The 23,879-nt window shown below is 49.7% G+C and overlaps 6 protein-coding genes across 6 annotated transcripts; 3 read left to right on the forward strand and 3 right to left on the reverse strand.

The window, feature by feature from the left end:
- Nucleotides 1-3,779: 3,779 nt before the first annotated feature.
- Nucleotides 3,780-4,954, forward strand: Aud_007324 (homeobox domain-containing protein; the record flags this gene model as incomplete). The annotated part of the gene is made up of 3 exons (XM_043292217.1): nt 3,780-3,884; nt 3,953-4,729; nt 4,787-4,954. The coding sequence occupies 3 exons, from the start codon at nt 3,780-3,782 to the stop codon at nt 4,952-4,954; spliced, it is 1,050 nt and encodes a 349-aa protein (XP_043148152.1).
- A 4,370-nt stretch (nt 4,955-9,324) lies between these two features.
- Aud_007325 (FAD binding domain protein) lies at nt 9,325-11,385 on the reverse strand (the record flags this gene model as incomplete). Its single annotated transcript, XM_043292218.1, has 3 exons — nt 9,325-9,336; nt 9,392-11,319; nt 11,382-11,385. The coding sequence occupies 3 exons, from the start codon at nt 11,383-11,385 to the stop codon at nt 9,325-9,327; spliced, it is 1,944 nt and encodes a 647-aa protein (XP_043148153.1).
- A 2,569-nt stretch (nt 11,386-13,954) lies between these two features.
- On the reverse strand, nt 13,955-15,890 carry Aud_007326 (putative GABA permease; the record flags this gene model as incomplete). The annotated part of the gene is made up of 6 exons (XM_043292219.1): nt 13,955-14,790; nt 14,847-15,248; nt 15,297-15,379; nt 15,428-15,541; nt 15,596-15,666; nt 15,720-15,890. The coding sequence occupies 6 exons, from the start codon at nt 15,888-15,890 to the stop codon at nt 13,955-13,957; spliced, it is 1,677 nt and encodes a 558-aa protein (XP_043148154.1).
- Nucleotides 15,891-17,406: 1,516 nt separating this feature from the next.
- Nucleotides 17,407-18,919, forward strand: Aud_007327 (uncharacterized protein; the record flags this gene model as incomplete). The annotated part of the gene is made up of 5 exons (XM_043292220.1): nt 17,407-17,601; nt 17,664-17,768; nt 17,822-18,046; nt 18,106-18,248; nt 18,322-18,919. The coding sequence occupies 5 exons, from the start codon at nt 17,407-17,409 to the stop codon at nt 18,917-18,919; spliced, it is 1,266 nt and encodes a 421-aa protein (XP_043148155.1).
- Nucleotides 18,920-19,154: 235 nt separating this feature from the next.
- Nucleotides 19,155-21,135, reverse strand: Aud_007328 (glycoside hydrolase family 47 protein; the record flags this gene model as incomplete). The annotated part of the gene is made up of 4 exons (XM_043292221.1): nt 19,155-19,200; nt 19,253-19,510; nt 19,578-20,369; nt 20,423-21,135. 4 exons carry the CDS (start codon nt 21,133-21,135, stop codon nt 19,155-19,157), a joined length of 1,809 nt encoding a protein of 602 aa, XP_043148156.1.
- A 1,644-nt stretch (nt 21,136-22,779) lies between these two features.
- Nucleotides 22,780-23,832, forward strand: Aud_007329 (uncharacterized protein; the record flags this gene model as incomplete). Its single annotated transcript, XM_043292222.1, has 2 exons — nt 22,780-22,793; nt 22,848-23,832. 2 exons carry the CDS (start codon nt 22,780-22,782, stop codon nt 23,830-23,832), a joined length of 999 nt encoding a protein of 332 aa, XP_043148157.1.
- Between the last annotated feature and the right edge of the window lie 47 nt (nt 23,833-23,879).

Here is a 23,879-nt window from a genome sequence, read left to right on the forward strand (position 1 = left end):
TTGTACAGGCTGCAGAAGTGGTGATGGCTGCTTTAGCTTAGTAGTTACAAAGTATAGGGTACGGAGTAGATATCCGATACACTTTCGATCCCTGATGGTATGGAAGAGCAAAACCCAAACCACTAGTCATGGTTCCGTGTCTGATGATATGGCCGCATGTCAGTTTCGCTACGCACCCCCTAGCCGAGAGCTGAGATGTCATATGCACGGGGCAGCGGATCTTGCATATTACCGCCTGTTTGTACAGTTACTACGGAGAGCACACAGTATGGGGCACCCTGTTGTCACACCAGTCAGTCTGCTTGACTCCTTATCGGCGTCATGCATTTAGTCAATGACCTAAGCAGCACGCTGCCAACAGAACAACTATCTTGCCTTGACCTGGCCCCTTTCTTGCGCAATCAATTATTGGAACTCAGTTGCCAGGCAGCAGTGCGATAATTCGAACGGTACGCAAGGAACTTTCTTAGCCCCCACGATCCTCCGACTCCATCTTGTCTCTGTAATCAGAGTCATGAGGAGCGGTCCTATCCAGCAATTGGATGACCGGGGATGTGAATGATGTGCAGTGGACTGCATGTAACTAATGTACAGTGATGGAGGAGACAGGACGACGTGGATCCTGGGACACCACATATTGCTGCTCCAATCCCAGTGTAGGGGTGGGGCTCGTACAAAGGAACACCTCGGGCGATCAGCCCTTCCTTGTCCAGGAAGTTGGGAAATGGGATGTCCGGATTCGGCCTAGTCTCAGATGACAGTAGGCCCTGCCGACGTCAAACAAGTTAGGGTTCCAACTGTCACCCATTCGCCAAGTCATCCCCAGTCCAGCCCTCGAAGCCCATCATCATCTGTTCTTTTTGCCACACAGTTCGATCGATCTCGCTGCGACGCTCTGAGCCGTCGATCGGTTGGTTCATGCCAGTTACTGCTACTTGCAGCGGGAGCCCGGTAAAATGGATGATTGGAGAAAGTGGATTTCTAAAGGGGTAGTCTGTACCATTAATGGATCTCATGCTGCAATCATGATAAATCTTCATTCTCTTTCTGGATTAAACCATTGCTGTCATCTATTATTTTATGTTCATCTCAGGTGACACGGTTTCTGTCCACAATTCATGCTCTACACTATCTTACTGTTATCTCACCTAGACTACTGCCTACTAACCTCTACCATCCTGATCTGCAGCTGTTGTGGTCCTCCCACTCTTTGCTCGTCCAGGCTCCGCGTCTCTCTGACATAATTACCCAAGTGGGTCCAACTCAGTGAGGGACACCTGGCGATCACTTTTCGGTTTTCCGATAGATTCCACCGATATTCTGAAAGTCAAAGCCCATTTGTGAGTCCCTTATTTCTAGTTGCAGCCTCGGTTGTACTTGTGGACAACTGCCCTGGACATGAATCTAGGTGGATTGGCATTGTAATTATTGAAAGTTTGAAACAATGTCAGCCACCGTCCAGCTAACCTTCTATCCGATTCAGATTACAGATAAGCTACCACGTGTTATTGGCTATTTGGCCTCAGAATCCTTCTGGAAACAGTATCTCCCACTCTTTACTTCATCCTCACCATGTATTGCCATCAAAACACTGCAAGATGATATTGCTAGGGGCGAAAATGATAAGTTGACAACGATTCAGGAGGCAAAGGCTTGAGCGCCATCATCCTTGGGCCTCCAAGCCTGAGTCCGGTGCCTGGGGATCCCGGACTATGGGGGCAAGAAGTTCATAGATGACAGGGTGTTCAGACATCAGGAACGACACCCTGCCACTAGCAATATTCGTAAAAAGCGCCTAAAAAAAGTTAGAAGACACTAGAGCCTTTTAGTTGGTTTCTGGAAGGATACTAGTAATAAATCATTGGGCATGAGGGGAGTTCAGGCTCTCTGATCAACCTGACCAGGTTTGAGCTCAGGATTGGGGATGTCTCCATTTTTTTTTTCTGACAGAAAGATATGCCGACAACTGACAAGGCTAGGAAACCTATCGGTTCAAGATTCGGATTTGTGGATTCTGACGGCTCCATCGACCATTCCTGCTGTGCATAGGATGGTCATACCTCTAATTTGATACATTGGTAAGCCTATGGATCTTAAACCAGGTTTGTGCTCCTGGTTTGATCCCTTTCAGTGGAGATAGCCACTATGCCTACGAGCATGTGGAAAACCACCTCTGACACACAGATCGTCGTCAGTAGCCTCCTTGCAATGTGTGAAGGGCCGTTGTCTCTCAGCGTGACCTTTTAGGTCATCGACATTTGGTGCTGCAATCTGACTGGGATATTAATCTACTACATACTACTAATTAAGGGCAGCTCCAGATCGTTGGCTCCATCTGTCAACCACTTGGGATATTTCTGATAGGGCTTAAGGAATTATTCTCAAAATGAAATTTCGTTTTCGGTTTCGGCATCACATTTTTATTTCTTATTCTATAAATTATCACTTTTCTGCCAATACGTACTGATACCTTCCCCCTGTGCGGGAGTTTCCAAGCCTCCCGCCCAAGACTCCTACTGTTCCGAATTGTAAAATTCTAAACTCAAAATCTCTCTTACCTTACCCCTTCCCCTCCTTCAGCCAGTCTCCCCTTCTACCTTAGTCTAAGGCTTTTAGCCTACTACGTATTTTAAACCCGATTAATCATGGATGCCATTATTTTGGTTGCCAACGAAGGAACTGACGGTCGTCTGTAGTTTGTGGCTACTGTATCCACTTCCACCCACGATCATCGATTCTTTTGGATCCGCCTCTCTTCCCACCCCCTGTTCTTGACTTCTTAACTGCTTCCATGGATTCGCTTGAGAATTACTCCGTATGGAACAAGCTGACGGATCCTGCGATCTATGGATTCACGTCAAAAATCCTAAGCATTCTAAAGACGTCTACAAGACTAACGCTCGTACAGGTGGCCGTACAAAATTGCTAGTGTGTCACAATTCTCATTGCGGGTGCTTTGCGTATTTGACATTTGTTGATCCTGAGTCCTATCTGGGTATCTAGGCAAGTATGTGTATTAGACTGAGAATCTGACACTACTTTTACATATTTTCTATTCCTCTAATTGGGCCACCGAGAAAGCAAAAAAAGGGAAGGAGGGAAATGAAGGTCCGAACCCCAACAAACAGATCTTGTCCAGCCCCGATCCAATTGTTTAGCTGCCTCATACTCTTTACCTTGCATAACCTTGGTTCAGCTGTCTCCATCGTCATCGTGAGCGGCAATGTCAAGATACCTATATTTTGAACTATTTAATTTTTATTTGTGTTTCTTTTTAATTTTTGATTTTTGATTTTTTAATTTTTGCTTCGATTTATTTAATTTATTTCACTTTTCAATTTCTGGTAGGTAACAATAAATATAATACTCATAATTGTCGCCCAATCCCCTCCCTTTATCATTCATCAGCATCATCAGATTACATCTCCATCGTTCAGCCTTTTGCTTTTCCACAACCCTTCTTCTTCTACCGGCCTTTCTTCACCAATCCTTTACCTCTTCATATTCCTCCTCTTACTTTCCTTTCTCTTGTCCATTCATATAACTACACCAAGGAAACTGGGCAGGCACTCCACTCCTGTTCTTGCATCTTGAAACTACGTCAAGCAATCATCGTCGCCCGAGCAGTCCAATACCTGGCTCTGAGTCGATGCCGCGGGCCGGCTGTGCCTCTAATCATCTGACTATACATTCCGATCCGCAGTTGCTCTAATCCCCTCCTTCTGATCCTTAGGACGAGTGATCGCTACCCAGATCGACTCCTCATTCTTGACTGTCTTATGTCCCAGCACGGTGAGGTGGATGACAAGCGTGGAAAAATGGCCATTTCATATGCAAGTGGACTTTCCGCCGATCACACCCAGTCTCTGCCCTCGTTTCGAGAGGTAAGGAAAGCATAGTTTTTGCAAGACGTGTTTCCCGAATAGAACCATGGGCAGCTGACAGTCTGTAGCTTCTCCCGCCTCATCTGCATGACGAAATCGAGTCCAGCTCATACCTGTCATCCCGACAACCATCATCGCACGAACGTCCTGTTTCATTAAACCATGAGTTTGGATCTGGATCCAGGCCCCTCTCAAGCCGGACACCCTACGGATCTCCTTCCAAGTTCCCAGTAGGGGACGTTCGCGACTATCCCATGACCGATAGAATGCCTGGGGAACGGGCGCCTGTTCAGTCACGGTTACCAGGGAACGGAGTACAGCCAGCCGCCGCTCGTGGTCCAAGTCCTATTTTGCCATCCATCCGAGACCTTCAAACCATCCCCGATCGCTCTTTGAATGCGCCGGCCGCTGGATTACCAGATCACCGGGGACCATCTCGGACGGATGCATTTGCGGTTCAGGAATTTCGAGGGGGTGCCGTTGGCGCTCCAAACTACCCTCCTGCTGGTTTACCGGGCTCAATGAGTGACCGGCGAGATCCATATGCTGGGAGCAGCGTGCCGGCAGCGATGCATGCTCAGCCACAGTATCCATCTTATCCGGGGGTCATCTATCAAAGCGATTCAGAGCAGGCCTCTTCGCAGTCATTGCCGCCATCGCAGCAGTCTAATTTCGGCATCTTGGGAGACTCGGTCGATTCGAAGAACAAGCGCAGGCGAGGAAATCTTCCTAAACCAGTCACTGATATTTTAAGGGCCTGGTTCCATGAGCATCTGGATCACCCCTACCCGAGCGAGGAAGATAAACAGATGTTTATGACTCGCACCGGGCTTACTATCAGCCAAGTTAGTCTTCCAAGCCTTATTCGTGATCACATTCGCTGACAGACTTGCGCGCTGCAGATTAGCAACTGGTTTATCAATGCACGGAGACGGCAGCTTCCTGCGCTTCGCAATCAGATGAGAAACGGCGCCAGTGATCTTGATTCGCAGCGACAATCACCTTTCAGCGACATGGAACAGACGTCTTGCGAGTCACCGAATAGGCTCAGTAGTGGGAACAAGCATTGAGCCGCCCTCTCATTTTTCGTCGTCCTGTTCCCTTCCTGGAACATCCCTGATTACGACGAGCAAGCCGAGCAAGACTAGACCCCGTCTGATCATGATACCCTCCGAACTTTTCCTAATAATCTAATTGCGTTGATGATCCTCTATACGGCTACACATTATATGTCAATGTCGGGACGAATTATCCGGTCTGGGACTCATTCTCGACACCAGAGTCCGAGTACTCTTGGAATGCATTTCAGGTGTTTACGGGTTGTTATCTGTTTGATTCTTATTTATACTACACCAATGCGTTTCCGTGTCTTCCTTTTTCTGATATGCATTTATTGTGGTTGTCATATGGTTTCTGATGAGTTGCAATGTTTGAGCGACACCCTCAGCATCTGAACGATCTGTACAAGTATGGATGATGTGATCATGTCATGTTAGTAGAACTTCCCAGCTACCTCTTTCACTCTGCACTGACTCTGTGCTTTCACTTTCACCTCTTCTTCGCCCACTATACCAGACAAGATTTTGCGTTTCTGGATACTAAGCAGACTGCATAATTTAATCTAACAAAGCTTCTTAATTTCTTTTTGTATGCTCTTCGAATACGGGTCAACACAAACGAGAGTCGCAATTGCCGGGACTCTGCATTGGTTACCTTATGCTCTCAGTGACACAGCGGTAAGGCTCGAATGCGGAGGCGTATTCCACCCATGTTCCCGTGTCTACCTTGAAACCCTCGTGCCTGCTCTAGTTTCTTCCGCCAAAGAGTGAGCCATGGAACCCAGATTGACCGATCTTTTCGACAAGTTCGCTAAAGGCTTAGGACGATCCATGGTTCGGGGAAAAAAGGCCAAAACCATGGAAGCGACAACACGACCCGCTCCAAAGTCTGCCTAGGCAGAAATGTCGTCCATCATGATTTGCTGCGCCGGCCTATCGCAGATCTTGTACGCCAGATTTGCACTCTGAAGTTCCTCCTGAAGTTTGGAATATTGCATGGATAAGATCACTTACAGTACGGACTCGGCCTGTCGGAACGGTAACACTGGCACGACCACGTAGGAGTCGAACTGCTAGTTTGTCTCTTGGACCTAAGCGGATACTTTCTCCAAAACAACGCTACACAGTACAAAGTTCCAGCATCAGCATGATCGGGACACCCACTGATGCACGTCATTCCGACAATCAGATTCGAAGCTGAGTATGTGAAACTTCTACTGAGCATTTCCACCATCCTGCGCCACAATCCGTATTATTGCAGGGTTGCTTAATCTCATACGTGAGTGGCTGGATGAGTACCCGTTCCAACCACCATTGCCCATAAGAACATGCCATGCAGGAAGTGGCAGTTCAACCGTCCTCTCCCCCTGCTTGCATGCCGCATAGAATGTGGGAAGGGACACTTATGATTGGCACAGCGTTTACTTTTTAATTGCCATCCGGGAGGATGTATTACAATAACTACGTACAAGGAATTAATTTAACGCCAAAGCCCGTGCGCACATATCACTGATGCATGAAGCACGGGGGAACTGCCGAGCGACAATTCGCGATCTATCCGATCATGATGTATCACATGGCGGTGAAGGCGGCTGCATAGGAGGGTAGGCGAGGAGAAACGGATTTCCTGGTTTACCACCTGCAAGACGTGAGGAGATGTATTCTGGTACAGGACTCGCTATTATTCAACCAAATGGGCGCTTGAATAAGGCCGTTCGGTACGCAGCACTCGGTAGAGTCATCTTATGCTCGTGGCTATTGACGTACTCTATGAGTCTACGACGATGGATATCATCATCATCATCATCATCGGGCAATCGCCATCGAGCGATAAAGTTCCATCAGGCTGGTAACTTTGAGGCTAGCCAGTCTTGTTATGATTCTGACACTTTTTGAGGCGGTGCAATATCCGTTTTGGGCATGGAGGCGGGGATTTATCAATTACCAGGCTTCGTTACATATCTTACCACGGTCCACCAGACTGCCCGCGTCTTCCGTACCTGGGTACTGCCTACTGACTGGTCTTCGCCAGTTGGCATTGCATTCTGCATAAGTGAAGTGCCCGAGCGTTGGGGTCGCACCTTTGAAATATGGTAACATCGCAGGAGACACATAAAAAAGGAAACAATGAAATTGGAGGAAAGAGGGAGTGTCAACTGCAAAGAGCCAACCTGCAAACCCCAAGAAATCTAATTTATGCACCCCACTTTTTGCTTTCAGGTTGCTGAGCAGAGCAGATGCCAATCATGCTATTGTGGGTTAGGCATGGATCGACATGATCCAAAACCAAAAAATTGGGTTGATTTTTCTTTCATTGTCAGCTCCTGGTGGACCGGAGACGGAACGGGCTTAATCACTGAGTGTGCCCGAGTGCACCCGTCACTGACATTAGCCTTCTCCCTCTTGTCGATCCCGTCTGTTCCTATTCGTTCTGCAAGGTATCCCGGTAACTGGTTATGCTATGCGCCTCTCCGCTGGTCTTTTGAGGGGTTGTCATGGACATGAATACCCCGTCCTAGTCTGGCATTTATAGGGTACGAGGCTAAACTAGGGGTTCCCTTTGCCACTTTCCAGGCGCTGAGCCACCTTTTTCCCAATCAGGCATCTCGACTTCATCAGTGTTGTCCCAGTGGCTACGTGTACACATTCATAGTCTATAGATTACTGAATGGTAAGATTGAGTCGTGAATACCGGACTAACCCCTGCTTCACCGCGCAGTCTGACAAATACCTACCTGCGCAGTACAAATTAGGGTAGGCGCCATTGGAAAATATTTCCGGACCAATCATCATCGCGCTTTCAGCGGGATATGACTCGTGTGTGATTGTGTCGTAGGGGCACTACATCAAGGCACCGCATTCATAAGGCCTCTGCCCCATACAGAGCACAAAGTATTCCTAGTTGGCCACCTCGATAATGCCAGAGATCCTGCCAAGAATGAAGGTACTATGTATCCAGCTCCAAACACCAAATCCCGATCGGGGTCTGCGCGCATCTGCTGTCAATGACGTTCTTTTTCCCTTCTTCCCATTTTTCAGACCAAGTAGAGGGGCTATGTTCTTTGATCAAGACCTGATCGACGCGTCCTCGCTCCTAAGCACGGAGTAGGACGCTTCCTTGGGGTTGCACCATTTGTGCGTTGACTGCACCGCACGCGTTGGGTTGTAGGCCCGCCCGTTGGGCCTGGTGGCTTACATATCGCTCGTCGTACGACATGGCCTCCAAGACCTGGTCAAGGCGAAGGTGTAGCTTGCGCTTCTGACGGTTCCTCATGTAGAATTATGGCACACGTGTCTTGTTGACCTTTGGTTCTGAGCAGGAGGGGTAATCGAGGGCAGCTGACGGTTTGCTCATGGCGGATACTCGATCGAGAGCGGGGGTTTTGGATTCAGTGATGGCCTTGTCAGGGTACAGGGTAGAGGTACTGATGGATATTATCGTTTGATCGTTCAACAGTGTCAGTGAGACTGCTATGCTTATGCTTGCTGCTCATGAGCCAGGGTCCGAACTGACCACTTCAGTTTGAATTCGCAGGCTCGATTCTTGAAGCTCAAACGTTGACTGCAAAGAGAGAGCATCATTCTCTTCGGATGAAACGCGCATGATTCCCATCTAAACCTGGACTGCTCACGCTCACTGAAAAGGGTTCCGTTCAGCTAATTGTCTCTCTTCCCTGGACTATCCTTGCTGTCGAGCGAGACAATACTAGGCGGACATGGCCTCTGCATTCCAGCGAATATCCTCCTAGTCGAAATCTCAGTCTGCGAGAATGACCATCTATCGCCTCGGACTATATGGATATTGATCAATAAACGGAGACATGACGAATGGTGCGTTTCCATTGGGCGCGTCTCTTGTCAGGAGTGATTCCCGGGTGTCTGGCTTACAGCGACTGGCCCGGTGGATCGTACTTAGCCTGGTCCCGTAGATTGAGGATTGCCTTCATGAAATTAACAGAGACTGAGCTACTCTATGATTACTTCAACGTGCGGCCCGGACCGCCGTCGCTTCGTTATGCTGCATCGCAATGTAGGGTATGCACAGCTGGAAATGCAACTGCCTTAATATTGCTACCGTCTCAGGTAAATCTATGGTAAAGATATGCGTATATACCCATGATAAAATCGAAAACAGATGATCGTCCGACAATAAGAGGTCAATGCACCGCCCCGCTAAAACAGATGAAATCAATAGAAAAGTCCCCAGATTACATAGTACTTAACCAACTGATTAGACCAGCACCGGAAATGAACTTTGCGGCCCGAGCGTTTGGGTCAGTCGAACCACCGTGGTCCAGCCGAGATCAACTCTGGTGATGCGCTGACACGACGAATGAAATGCAGAAAGGCCGAGCTGGAGAATAATGTACACGGACGTGAATTTACCACGTTTCCTATGCGTCGTCAGTAAAACTGTCTTCTCTTCCCTCCCAAAAAGGGCAAACTTACGGCAATATATTGACCGGCTTCCTTCTTGTTCTTCCAAAAGTGCTCCGCTTCTTCGCGATTCAGGTTACCCTTGGCCATAGCGACATCCACCAAGGCCGCCTCGACGCCTTCGCCCATGCCCTTACCGCTACCACAGACAAAGACACGTCCGTCAAGGGCATTGATGACGAACCAGACGAGGTCGGCCTGATGACGAACTTCTTCCTGGACGTACTTGCTCTCGCCGCGACGGCTCTGGACTACCTTCCGCACCTTATCCTCTTCAACTCCCCATTCCCCGCTGTAGAGCTCGTCCAGGAGGGAATCGCGAATACCTTGCAAGACCCAAACCTTGTTGGCGCAGTTAGCCGACTGCAGACGGCGCTGGACGAACCCACGGAAAGGGGCGATGCCGACACCGGCACCGATGAGGAGCATGGGACCGTCGGAGGCAAATCGCTTGGCCAGAGGATTGGCCATCAGACCACGGAACATGGGAACGTGGAGATCGAGAGTTCGAGGATCGATGCCCTTCCGCTCCGCATCGATGACCTGTCTGGCGAGCCGCTCAAGATACCCGGACCCGGCTCCGGTCCGATTACCGCCCTTCCAGTCCTCGGCTTCCGCCACAGACACTGCGATCTCAATAAGTCTACGGCACTTGGCGTCCTGCCTTTGGCATGAGATCTGGGGGTCATGCGACAGGGAGTAGAAGCGTGGCATCAGGGTGTTCAGAACGGATAGAAGGTGGTCGAGGGGCGGCTGAGAGGAGGGGAATGCATGGAGTAGCTGGGAAACGGTAATGTAGGATCCTGTGCGAAGATCGCAGAAAGCGCCCTGGCCCTGGGCCGAAGAAAGGAACATGAGTATCTTCTTCTCATTGGGTTCGGTTGCGTACTCGGCGAGCAGTCGGAACAGAGGCTTGGTGGGTGGGTAGCTCTGAATATCGGAGCACCAGCTCAGGAGCTCTCTCCGGGTGGTGATCAGGTCCCGAGGCTGGTCATCGCCCCAAATCGTAGGCCACCGGCCCTGGGTAGTATGCAGTGTGATCTTCTTGTCACGGATGGACTTGGGGATACCAAGCTGGTTGAAAATATCATCAATCTCTTCTTCCTTATTTTTGGGGCAGACACCAATCGCCCCACCCACAACAAAATCAACATCTCCGCTCTCCGCAGGGTAGTCGGTCACGTCAATATCAAAGTGATAAGTCCGCTTCTCCGCACCAGGCTTGGTAAGCTCTCGCGCGTGATGCAAAGGCGCCCGATACACATTGTACGGGGGATGCGGCTGAACGAAAGTGGGCGGGTGATCCGCGGGACCCAGCTTCAGATCCACAGCCGATGCTGGGACCGCTGAGAAGGACACTACCTTCTCTGGTATGGGAACGATGTTGGTGAGTTCACTGTCCAATGTGAGGTACTCGATATTGAGGTTGAGTCTTCTGAATGCTTCGTTGTCCGGAGGAGTGACAGCGTTAGCTCCAGGTACGGGTCCGATCTTGGTCAACGGCTGGCTGCGACAGCATCCACCACCGCAGCAGAGAGGCTGAACCTTCTGTGTGCCTGCGGTACCCACGCTCTCCAAGACCCGTCTCAAGTCCTCGGAGTTCTGTGAGATGAGGACAGTGGATGCTCGTCTCTGATGCCCATTTCCGCTCTCTGCTAACGTCTTTTGGCTTTCGCGCGAATCAGACTGCTCTTCATCTAGCGGAGTGAGAGGAGTCGACGGGGTATCTAAGTCGGTCGACCCTTCGGTTTCTTGAGCGGGTGACGAGCCATCGAAGCTCGTATCAGTGATTGACAGTGATCGAATGCGAGGTTCTTCAGGAACTGGGTTGTCTGGGTGGGAGGTGGAGGAGACCGGGATGGTTCGGTAGTCCCCATTGCTAGAGTGACTGAACCTCGAATCCTTTGTCGAGGACGGTGCTGGTGGTAAAACGGCGTGCACTACAGTCAACGAACGGTCAGGCTTTGATTCAATGCCAATGCGAGTAAAGGTGCGGACATACCCATTGTCTCGGCTGAGAAGCTTTGAAACGAAGATAAGGCGATTGATTGTCCAGGAACAGAAGAGTATAAGGATATGAGGGAATAGGAGGGGGAAGAAAGGAGACGAGCGGCGAGACGAGACTCAACGGGTGGCTGACTTCAATAGTAGTAATGACCGGATGAAGAAGAGTTTCAACGAGAACCAGCAATTGAGCTGCAAAGACTGTCAGGACGGAACAGATAGGGTGCCGCCAAAGTCACGAACATGCAAATCCAACAGGAGAGTAAAGAAAACGGCGAGCGAGATGGGGAGATGCTGGAAAGATCTGGTCCGCGGAGAAAAAAGGAACGAATAATGGGTGGGATGATGGCGGAAACCGAAACTGGCCTGCCTGGGGCAAAACCCGGTGCCGGGATGGCGGTTCCGCTGCGCTAGGTAATGATGCGTAACAACGGGTGGATCAGATATGGACAGCAATCACAAAAAGTCATCCAATGTCAGAACTTAGAATTGATGTCTCAACTCTCAAGAGTATAGATGCAAGGAGGAGGATCAGATAGAGAGTGATGGGATAATAATCATAGAGTAAAGGGCAGAATGTTAGGACCGGGAAATCAAGGAGATCAGATTACCGATCCTGTTGTAAACCTTTTGCCACTCGCTCTTACGTAGGAGCGGTCGGCAACTGTGCTTCCCCAGTACTCCGTATTAGACTGACTGTATCTGACGCAATCAAGTAATTCTTCATTATTTATGGAATCTTCTGTACCTCAGGGATAGACTGCCATTGATTTGATTGTCTTCAAACAATATCTTCGACCCCTTATCTGATCTCACCAGTTAGTTCCCCTTGTATCCTTGTACGGTTGTACTAAGATCCGCTCCTGCAGCTAAGCGGATCATCCTACATTAACCTACGACCAAGTCAGATAATGGATACTAATCGCCAGCAGCTGAATGGACAGCTGGTCAGAAACAATCTAGACAGCAGCTCTGGTATTATACTTCTAGTGATAAAATCACAAAAGCTCCTCTAGAATCTGGAAAGACGGAGTACTCCAGGACGGCTTGTCTCGTAAGTTGTGATGTATCGGACTGTAATCCGTACGACCAACGGCAGCCGGTTCCCCTTACCGTACCGATCTAATCTGATCCGGTCGCCATCTTCCCTTGGCCCTCGTCCAGTCTGTGCAGAAATACGTCGGCCCTCGGTTAAAATGGCACCCTGGCTCTCTTCTCTTGTATGAGTTGATGAGTTGGAGATAACACTGTATGCCCAAGATCAGATTATACTGTACATAGCCACCACGGAGGCGGATTCGACTCCGTCCACCTGATTTACGAAGAAACGGATGGTCGGTATGTGGGTTATCTGATCTGGACCCATTCGCTTTGCCAACAGACCTGGATATCCCTTCCTGCCAAGAACATCCAGGTGATTGATATTACTGACAGAGTTTATTATTATCTTAGGGTTGCGTCAGATAGATCATTCGCTGAAGCACATTCATGCTCTGTACACTACGGAATACTTTGCAAAGGATTATTGTTCATGTGACAGTCAATTCCGAAAAGTGGGGACATGCCGATGTCGGACTCGATCATATCAATCAGATAGCGAAGAGAGTACGAAGTCACTCCTTGGTCTTTTTGATCTGATAAATATGGAACCAAGGATTTGTGCCACAGCCACATGCTATCTAGCTAATCTAGGTGCCTGTACGAGGCTTTCAAGGAGATCCACGACCGCCCAAGCAAAGCAAATCACATCGGACAATCTCATCCATCCAACCCCTTGAAATCGTGACAAAGTCGTACAAACCGAATCGACAAGGGCATCATCCGACTCGTAAATATCAATAGTGCTCGCCAGTCGCCACTAACGCAAATCTCGCCCATCAGCCATAGACCTCAGGCACTAGCCAAACCCGTCGACAAATAGGAATTTCATCCGAACGATATTCCCCTGACTTGTGACTTAGTTATCAGATCCTACGGCTGGGTCATTGACCCAGTGATCTGGCTGACGGTGGCGTCTCTTGCTTTAATAGGGGTGATAGTCTCCTTCTGTGAGTCTAGCAGGGTGGGGATTCTCCAGCTGCTTTAAATAGGCCACAACTGCCTTCTGCTTAGGAATGAATTGCGCAACCAAAGGATCAGTGAAACGACTGAGCGATGACCTCGCCATATCGGAGTCCCGCCGATGTTTCCAAGTTGTCCTCGATAGGACTGGGACGAAGTAGAGCTAGCTCGGGAGTCATTTTTGGCTCCTGTAGCTGATGTAATGGTGTTCCATGATGGCTCCCATAGAATATTATTCTTTTGTTAGCTAGGAATAGCAGCTACTGGCATAAAGATTGTATTAAAACGCCGCAGCATATCATGGCATTGTTTCTCTAGTCGTCCCGAACAATTAATGCACATAACCCGCCTTGTTATCTTAACGGAAGTTTCTTGAACTCAAGCGCGCCACTCGATCGTGAGATTCGTGACAACGTGACAACGTCTATGTACGCAAATTGCACTAAAGCATGATCTACAAAACAAGAATATAAATACAATCAACAACCAAGGTTTTGGGTATGCAAAATCTCAAGCGCAGTATCTGCCCTCTCTCTTCACAAGCGCCACGGGAGCAATGAAGTTATGCCGGCCCCAGAGCACGTAATAGACGGACGCAAAGGCCAGCATACCAAGGTACATCACCACACTCCAATTCATTGTTTTGGTGTCTACTGTCTTCGTCAACGGGAAAAAGGAAAAGACGAAGATGGGAATCAAGAAAGCCAAAGCGGCAATATTGACGGCCATGCCGAAGCGGCCAAGGGTCCAGCGGCGAGGTGGCAGGCCTTCGCCCCGGATACGCTTCAGGAGCAAGCAGCCTATTGACAGAATGTAGGCAGAGATCAAGGAGGTGATTGTCAGTGATACAATAGCCGACAGGGCGACCTGGGACCCAATGTTGATCAAGGAGAGAAGAATAGTGACCGCTAGTGAAACCATGACCGAGTTGAGAGGGATATTCCATCCCGGGGTGACCTGCATGGAGCGATCAGTAACGCTGCTAGAGCCCTGAGCGGAGCCTGGTGGCGTGAGACTCACATAGGCAAAGAATGATGAAAATGGCAGTCCTTGATCTCGAGCAAAAGACCACAGCTGCCGGGATGCCGTTGCCACTTCAGTGATTGTGCTGGCCGTGAGCGTGATCACCAAGACCGCGGTCATTGTGTTCGTTGCCGCGTAGTTGTTGGTGGTGTTGTAGAAGATCTGGATGAACGGAAAACCAGTGGGAGTACTCAAGATGCTGTCAACGTCGCCGAGCGTGAAACAAAGAGAGACAATCATGACAAATCCCAAAACCCCATTGACCGCGACGGCTGACATCATTGCTTTCGGCAGCGTCTCCGCAGCGTCCTTGATTTCCTCGGCTTGGGATCGGTTCAGTAACGCTTCTCGAGGACAGAAGAGGAAACACGACACTTACACATGTGTACCGAACAATCATAGCCTATCATGGATGTAATAGTGGTTGAGAGACCGACCAGAGTGGCCGTGCCATCACTATTCCATCCTCCAGCATTATTGAACTCTGTAAAGACTGCTTTCGCACTGTTTCGAGGAGCAAGAACCCAGAGCGGGATAATGATGGCGAACACCCCCACCACATGAACGATCAGGATGAGTCCTTCCACCATGGGTAGGTTTTTGGCTAGGAATGTGTTGAACAATATTGAAAATGTCGTTATTGCCACTACCAACAATGTGCCGTGCCATCGTTGAAACTCATAGGTTGGGTCATTTAGAACGACCAGCCCTTGTATAATCGTGCCTGCGAGGAAAGCGATTGATACGATAGCGCACTGCCACCCCGTTGCAGTGAGCCATCCTGCCAACGTCAGTTTCGCCCAAGCAACGTCTAATCCTTGATGCCTACCGGTAATGTAGCTCAAGAACTTTTGACCCGTTCGAGGAGCAAACTCAGAAACCCAATGGTATTGACCTCCGGAGGTTGGAGCCCTATAATCCGTCAAAAAGTGCTTGATCCAAGTGAAAAGACACGCTCACATGGAAGCCATTTCCGCTATACTGGCGAAAACGAGGGTAAATCCTGCCGTGACAACGAGAAAGCCCCATATCAACCCTGCAGTGCCCCCGTCAGTCAAGGCGGAGCTCAACAACCTTCAACTCCGGAGTCAGTTGCTTTGATCACTGGGAAATGTAGGATGAACTGACGTCAATATGACTTCCCATGTTGAAATCAGCGTGCAGCCAAATCCAAGAATTGAGATGAAGTGGAAATTTCTCTGGTGGAGTTCGTTAGAAAATTCCCCTGAAGGAGCAAACCTCTCCAACTAACCCGCAAAACCTGCACTCGCCCTAACGCGCTCATGTCTCGTTGATCTGCAACTGTGCCCATGTACTTCGGGGCAACAAGACCCTTCCCAGGGTACCCGGCCTCTTGAGCGACATCATCCTGTACACGGCATTCCGCTTTACTTTCCCCGAAATGGGTATCTTGAGGCGCCATGAGGACTGCAGATGAGCGAGCACTGAAAACTAGTCAGATATTGATGCTAAAAACTCAGCATGCAAGTCAAGTTGGCGGCATACAGCTCAGGTACAGAGGAAAGAGCACTCTTTTCTGATGAAGAGAAATAGCGACGCTGGTGCGTTTACCTCAAACAAGAAAGCGAATGCTTTACAGTATTCACCGAGAATGATCGACCAATGGTCATCCCGCCAAAAGCAAGGAGAGCAGAAAGACACCCAGCCATGTGGGAAGGTGAGGAGAGGCAAAGAAATCGATGGGACTTGCCAGTGCAACATTGCATAATCGCACATCCCTACCAGAGCAATAATGCCCTTTCCCAGACCCGCTGGCGATCAATTGATTGCATATTTGAGTGGTTATCGTGCTTTGCTTTTTCTCTGAGGGCACCTTGCATAACGCCAAGGATCAAAAAGGACCACCACAAACGTGACGCCAAACGAGACGTGGGAGCGACTCCAGATGTCATCCCTCTACCCACGAGACCGATTCGACGAGAACTGTAATGTCGCACTTTGTGCCAGATACATTCTTTGGGGGAATGGGTTAACGTCCGATCCATCTCATTCGCAGGATGACAGAGGCGAGGAATGTACGACCCAAAGCTTAGGAAAGAAAAGACTGCAGGCAAAGCTCATCCCCACGTAGCCCTTGTGTAACGCGCAAATGGTGATCACAGGGCCATGGTGATCCCTTGGTCCACACTAGGCCATGATTTTGCTCCGGAACTCAAGGACGACAAGAGTATTCGGCATCACAGCTATAGATACTCCTGCAACAGAAACAAACTCAGTTACGGAGTGACCAGGGTTCATCAAACTATGCGGTCTCCTTTCAAAACGCACACCGTGACTGCAGCCACCGACCACCCTGGCAATGCAAACCCCTCGGTAGAGCTTAATCTCTCGGTGAGATGAGGCTTGGTAGATCGTCCAAGCGCGGGTGGTCATTCCCACTGTCAAGCACAAATTGCCCCGTGGCAGTCGAAAATAATGTCTCGCCCCTCGCGTCAGTTCTGCTTGGAAACTGAGTCATTTTTTCCCACATGGTTATCCCCCTTCCTTCTTCTGGTCGAGTCCTCCAGTTTTGGGATGGACGATCCTGTCCCAGTATTGACACCCTCATGCTTGACGCAACTGGGATCGAGCTTTGCTTTTTTCTTGTTCTGCACCCACCCTTCAGTGGGGTTTGCATGAAAACAATGGTGTCTGTGACACCAGCCAGTTCTGAGACCCAAAAGGAAATGTGCCAGGCTGCTACTGCCAGCCACGACACCGTCTTTGAGTGCACCTCACATACCTGATGGATACTCCCCTTGGCTCAGATAACAGCTATCAAATAGAAACGACTATGCTTCTGACGAGACTTGCATCGAATCAACGTCGCTGCAGAGGAATAAAACCCGACCTCTGCCAGCATTGTGAGGGTTTGCTCTGGAATACATATATTCCCCTCCCGTCTTCAGCTGAGCATCTCCCTCGGCTTTCATGCTGCCATGGGCCCGTATGTTCCTCCAGGACAGTCACCACCATTCCAGGTGGTGGATGACCTGCATCATGGCGCCTGGATAATTATAACCGCCGCCTTCGGGCTGGTCGTTTCGTTAGTCTGTCTTCTCATCCGGGTGTATGTGCGACTGGCTCTCAGTCCTCCCTTTGCGTATGATGACTACGTTCTTCTTGGGGCAACGGTACACTTTGAGCCAACCTTTCCAGGATCAAATCACAGGCTAATGACTTCTCTCATATTCAGGTAGTTGCTATCGCCCAGTCTACACTGATCTTTGTAGCTGCCTCTCAAGGATTCGGGACCTCGATCAATCTGCTGGCACAAGAGCAAATCAATAGGATCCAGACAGTAAGAGAGCCTGCAAGCCACGCAACTCAAGACTCAACTCTCACAAGCTACAGTTGATCACAATAAGCGACATCCTCTACCTAGTCACCATCTACGTCTCCAAGTGCTGCGTCGTGGGCATCTACCTCCGGCTGACGCCTCAAAAAACCCACAACCGAATTTCCTGGGCAACTCTCATCTTGTGCACATTATGGATCATCCCAAGCGCACTCATCCTCGCCGTCAACTGTGAAATGAACCGCCCCTGGAAGACATCAGGAGGCCAATGCCGCCACCTGGTGAGCCACGTCCTTCTGAGAGCACATCCCTACTATTCTCATCACTCACACACATCCAGCTCCAGCGATGGGAATTTATAACAGCAATGGACATCGTCACCGAGCTCATCCTCTTCGCCCTGGCAGTCACCCTCCTCCAGGGCCTCTTCATGCCTTTCAAACGCAAACTCCAAATCGGCTCTGCCTTTCTCTTCCGACTCCCGTAAGCCTACGCCCAACGCCTCCCTTTCCTATACACAGAGTTCCACTTCAAATTCCAATTCTAACTAACCCAGCCTGATCATGTTCACCATCTTCCACATCTACACTCTAAAAGGCCACTACCATTCTCCAGACCCGACCCTCTCAATCGTCACATCCAAGATCTGGTCACAGGTGGAGCTCAACTACGCCCTGATCGCATGCAGCGTGTTCTGCCTGCGGCCCTTCATGGCGGCTGTGAGCACAAACTACGGCACGGCGGGCGACTCGAACCTGAAAAGCAGCTTTGGGTCTTCATCGCAGACGCCCAAGGACAACAGCTCCGGGTCCAAGTCTAGGATCGGGCTCTCGGGCGGTGAGGAGAGGAGGACGTGGCGATCGCTCTTGTGGGAGCGTCGGGCGGCGAAGGGTGGGCATGCGGGAGACCTTGAGCTTGGGAAGTGTTTGGCTGCTGGGGGTATCGGTACCGAGGAGTCAACGACTGCGCCTTTATCGCCGCCTATTGAGCTGGTGGAGCGGAAGGGGTTGACCAGTGCCGGGAGTGATGGGACCACGAAGATGATCATCCGAAAGGATGTGCAGTACTCGGTTGAGTATAAGCGGAAAAGATCAGACCCCGGTGTCAATCCTGATGCAAAGTACTGGGATACTTATGTACCGAGCGAGTCATAATACGACACTGTATACCATATATAAAGACCGAATGATATCATAATGTTAATTCACCAGTGAATTCTATATAGTCCAGGAGCCCAATTGGATACCGGAGTGAATGCTCCATGTTGGCCCTCTTGTAATCCGCAAATAGAATGATTAGACCATTTCCATTGAATAGAACGCGACCTAACCATGCCAAAGCACAGGGCCCGATATATTGAGATGCAAATGAAGGCTTTGATTGAGAAATCTATGTACGAGCAGAAGGACGCTTGAATGGATGCGCTTCCGTATTCCTGCTTGATCGTTAGCTTGGGCGGAAACTCCTCACAGGACACCAGCACGTACAGTACATAATCATCCAAGTTGACAAGATCTGGTTCGGAGAAGATGAGATAGAAGTACTTCAAGGTCTCTGCTAACCAGAAACTCTCCATGTAATCTAACTGGGTTGCCTTCAAGCCCCGCACGTCGTCTATTGCGGCATGAGCATACTTCGTCCGAGTCATTTTCTCAATGCTCTGGAACATTCTCCATGCATCGTCCTGCAATTTCTTGTCCCCAGTGATGCGGTACATGATGAAAACAGACTCAATCGCCTCAGGTCTAGAGCGAATATCAGCACTACTGCACCCGATGCAAGATGAAAAACAATGGTCAGCAAATCACATACCGCAGCAGATATCTCGGGTCTGATATCTCAGTTAGCCCAGGTTGAAGCCCACTCTCCTTGACAATTGTCTTGGCTTCTTGGACAGTGTCTGTCGCCTTTGATCCCTTGGCCAGTCGCCGCCGGACATCTTGATACCACTTCTGCTCGTCCCATTCACAGTTATCCATGCTCCGACAAGGGCTGAGATGCATAATTTCCGGCATGATTCCGGTGGGCATGACGTCGTATGCCCAGATACAACCATCTGTTAGCTTTCTCGCAATCGAGAGCTCCTCCGGGCGGTTGAAAACCTTGGCCCCGATACCCACAGTGCCCCCAAAAAAGCATTTCAGATGTTCCCATTGAGGCTCGGGGGGCGCGTTGCTTCCGAGACTCGTGTGAATATTCCCAGCGAAGAGAAGATCCTCGCCATTTTTTGTCATGGGCCGGAACAATAAGCGCTGCTTGATCGCCTCCATGGCGGCGGCATACATCTTGCGGTATTGATTCGTCTGAGCTCCTAGTAGCATATGCTCTTTCGGCAAATACTCATACGTTGAGTCGGCCATTCCGCCCACAGTAAAGCGAGGATCTGTAAACTCTAAATCCTGAGCGTTGACCATCATAGGCCACAGTCCAGGGATTTTGGTCTTATTCTGAGCGTCGTCGAGAATGTCTGTAATTCGTTGGACAGCATCGAAGTACTTGGGATCATGAGTCAGCTGAGACAGCCTGGTGAATTCTAAATTCAAGGAACCCAGTTCTGCAAGGATAGTTTGTTTGCTTGGCTGGATGCTCAGGCCTTGCGCAGATCTATGGCTTAGTTAACAGCAGCTTTGGCGGTCCAGAAACAATGGCCGGCCTACCTGCTCCATTGCCAGCGTGACTGAGGCATCCTATTGCTAGTATCAAAGGCGTCGTAGATCATGTCGCCCAGTTCCACCGCCTTCTTCAGAAGGATCGGGTGTTTTCCGTCGGTCAGGTCGTAGGCGCCAAGTAACCCCCCTACGTATCGGATAGTAGTTTCGAATACATTGATCTGGGTGGCATCGGTGGTAGTAAAATCAATGCTCTCAATGGCATGCAACGCATCTTTAAACTCATCTTCCAGACCCATAATGACGAGAGTGTCAAGTGAGTCCACCAGAGTGGCAGCCCAGCCAGCGAACGTGGTTCTGTAGCGAGCACTGAGGGGCGAAAGTTCATCGCGCAGCCAGGCATGCTGCTTGTACCCTTTCCAAGCATGCGTGAAGGCCTCCTTGACGGCTTTCTGTCTGTTCACTCTTTTCCTTCGGCCAAACCATGATTCCTTCGCGAAATCGTACTGGACACGAGGGATTGCGGACGGCGCGGGCGTAGGGAGAGGAATAAAACTGGAGACAGGATGTCTTTCGGTATGTTTGGTCCAATGGATACGGTTATCGCTCTGCGGGGGTTGGGGATGGTATTCTGCGTAGTATGAGTGGTCGTCAAAGGGAGTCTCTGCGCCAGGCGGTAGACTCGAGAAAAGAAAGAAGGTAATGAGAATTAGAATAATGGTTGGTAAGGCATAGCGATAGCGCCTGCGACCGAGAATCATAGCGCTGAAGACGAGGTGCTCCCTGGACTGGGGACAGCTGCTGTGGAGACAATGAGAGGACCGAGCTTCTCTAAGCTGGAAATGAGGTGTCAATAACGAAACGAGGAGGCAGCATCAGGCGGTCTTGATGCAGCATGGCCAAGGCAAAGTTGCTTGACAGATGGTGAACGTCGGAAATCAACGAGAAAGGGCAACATTCAGAGGTTATTGAGAAGGAAGCTTGAGTACGGAGTAAGGGAGGGGAAGCTCCAGACGCCGTACTAATGTACACACGACAGCTTCCCCGTGAGAGTGGAGAATAGCCCGTCAGGGTCACTACTCAGGGATTATTCTGGGCCATGATCGCCCTCGTTCTAAAACTTTTTATAAACCCTTGGAATCCGTCTATTAAACAGATAGTGATGATTGGCGGACAAATCTGGCGATTGAATGTCACGAATTGTCTGAAGTCAGCACTGCAAGGAGCTTCTAGCAAAATTGATTTCTAGGCCTCCTTACGAGACGTTGGAAACGCGCATCCTCATTCTTTGAGCCCTTTCGGACTTCAAATTCCTGTACTCTCTACGGAGTATGGGCATGCTGAAGACCCTGAGTAGAGATCGGCATGCAGTGGAAAATAAGGGGCCCGCGAGATTGGCGTGGCAATGTTGTTCCTGCACCGTCCAAGCTGATCGAGAAAGACGTGTCAAATAAGAGGGCAATAGGCGTGCAAATCCAAGGGGACGGGTACCCTCATTGCGTAAGCCGGTGGTCCCCAAAACCCTTGATACTTCGAACAGACTACCAGTCATAGTTAGATAAGTATGGGAAAAGCAAACCAAGTCTGGCGCCTATCTAGCGGGTGGAGATGATTTCTATTCTTGTGTTTGACCCTTCAATCCAAGACAGCCAGATTCTTGTCTCTCTTGGTTCGCGTCTTGGCATTATCGCGGATGTGTCAGTTTCTTGCTTCAGCTCATACAAATACCTCCAGAACCTGGGGGATAATAGAGCAAATAGGGAAACATAATCTTGTGTAGTAAGATGAGATTCACTCATTCAAAATAATATCTTTCTTCCTTGGTTGGCGAAGAAATATGAAAAACATTGAGTGTCAAAGGACCTTTCAACCAGTTTGCATGGTTTGCATGTATTGGTGCCTTGTTGCCTCTACATGTTAGACGCCATCGATGGGATTCGACAGCATCAGAGTCTCCATACGAATCAATAAAGCCATTTCTTCAGACCTTACCATTGCATTACTTGGAGATATCTTTTCCTTTTTGCTCGTGAACATGCTTCTGCTGGAGATCATTAGAATTTAATATCATTTGCTATTTGTATGATAAAAGGTAGGCTTAAGGACCATTGAATCGCATTTCCAGTAGACCACTGCTTTGTCCAGACTAACAATAGTGTAGGTGAATCCTCAAGGGTGGATCTACTTTGATGTTCTGAAGGCGTGTCATTACTCTGGTCTTTTGGATGCTCTCTCCGGTGGCCTAACTTTGAACACTCTTCACGGCACTGTCAAATTTCTATTACTCAGAATCCATTTTCTTATAATCAGTTTGGGTGATATTGCGACACAACTGCCATTCAAAAATTGATACTTAATCCACTTTGCTTTGATTCATAATATTGCCTCGTGGCAATAGCCATACGATGCCTGTCACAGGGTAGATGTCTCTCGAGTTCTGATTCTAGCCATCTAATGCTAACTGCTCATGCAGCGTGTTCTTCATTCCCGCAAACCCAAATGCGTCCACAGCCCTCGCGGCCATCACAGAACGGCTGCATTCCGCCGTTGCAGAGGAGCCTGTCGCAATAGGCCGATGGGCCCTAGAGCATAAGTTGATGAGGGATACTCCCTCCTGCGTGCCTGGATCAGGGCCCCAGCGACAAGCTCAACACCGGTACATGCAATTTCTGTCATTATCCTACTATCCCAATCACGGATTCATCTACACATCCCACAGTCCCGAGAAGACAGGGCAACATCCCGTCCCGAATGCTGCTACTCCTCAACCTGGACTCACCCCAGCTTCGGGTTCAGCCGCTCCACTCAACTCCACCGCAGCTGGCGTTTCAGGCATGGTTATGACCACCGTACCTCTGCCTTCGTCCGGAGCTCTGTTTAAGCATTTCGTCTACGCCTGCCAACCCTTTTGGTGCCATCGACATACAGTAGCTGTACCGGGGGGGATGGTCTACGATGTCGGTGATTTCCGAGTACGTATCGGCGACGTGCGGCAGACGCAGCCCGCGGCCCGGGTCCGAGGCACAGTCGTGGAGATAGAATACAGGGGCCCGTCGCTGGTGACTTCAATCTCCGCCCAATACGTACAGTCTAAACGAGGGGTGAACCTAGGCGGGGCCACCGATGTTTCGGATAATGACCATGACTCGGGGATCGACCTCGCGCTCTTCGGCGGTATAGAGGACGCAGATATCGATGCAGAGTACTCTGCAACTGCAGCGCTGATCCGGGAGTTCTGGGCCAAGCTGGGGATCGAGGGAGCGCGAGAAGCGATCCTTGTACCAGACGTTGGCAGAGAGGTGAAAGAGCAGTTGAAGAAACTAAAATTACAAGAGAACAAGGGACAGACGGCGCCAAGGAATGAGGGTCATGCCCTACAGCAGGACGATGACCCGGACCCGGATGCGGGAACGGACCTAGCCAGACAGTTTATGGAGATTTTCAGGTTTAACAGATGAAATGTCTGTATGCCCGAAAGCACTCGAAGAATGAGTAGAATTCAGGT

Source organism: Aspergillus udagawae (assembly GCF_001078395.1).
Source record: "Aspergillus udagawae IFM 46973 DNA, scaffold_5, whole genome shotgun sequence".
Taxonomy (NCBI): domain Eukaryota; kingdom Fungi; phylum Ascomycota; class Eurotiomycetes; order Eurotiales; family Aspergillaceae; genus Aspergillus; species Aspergillus udagawae.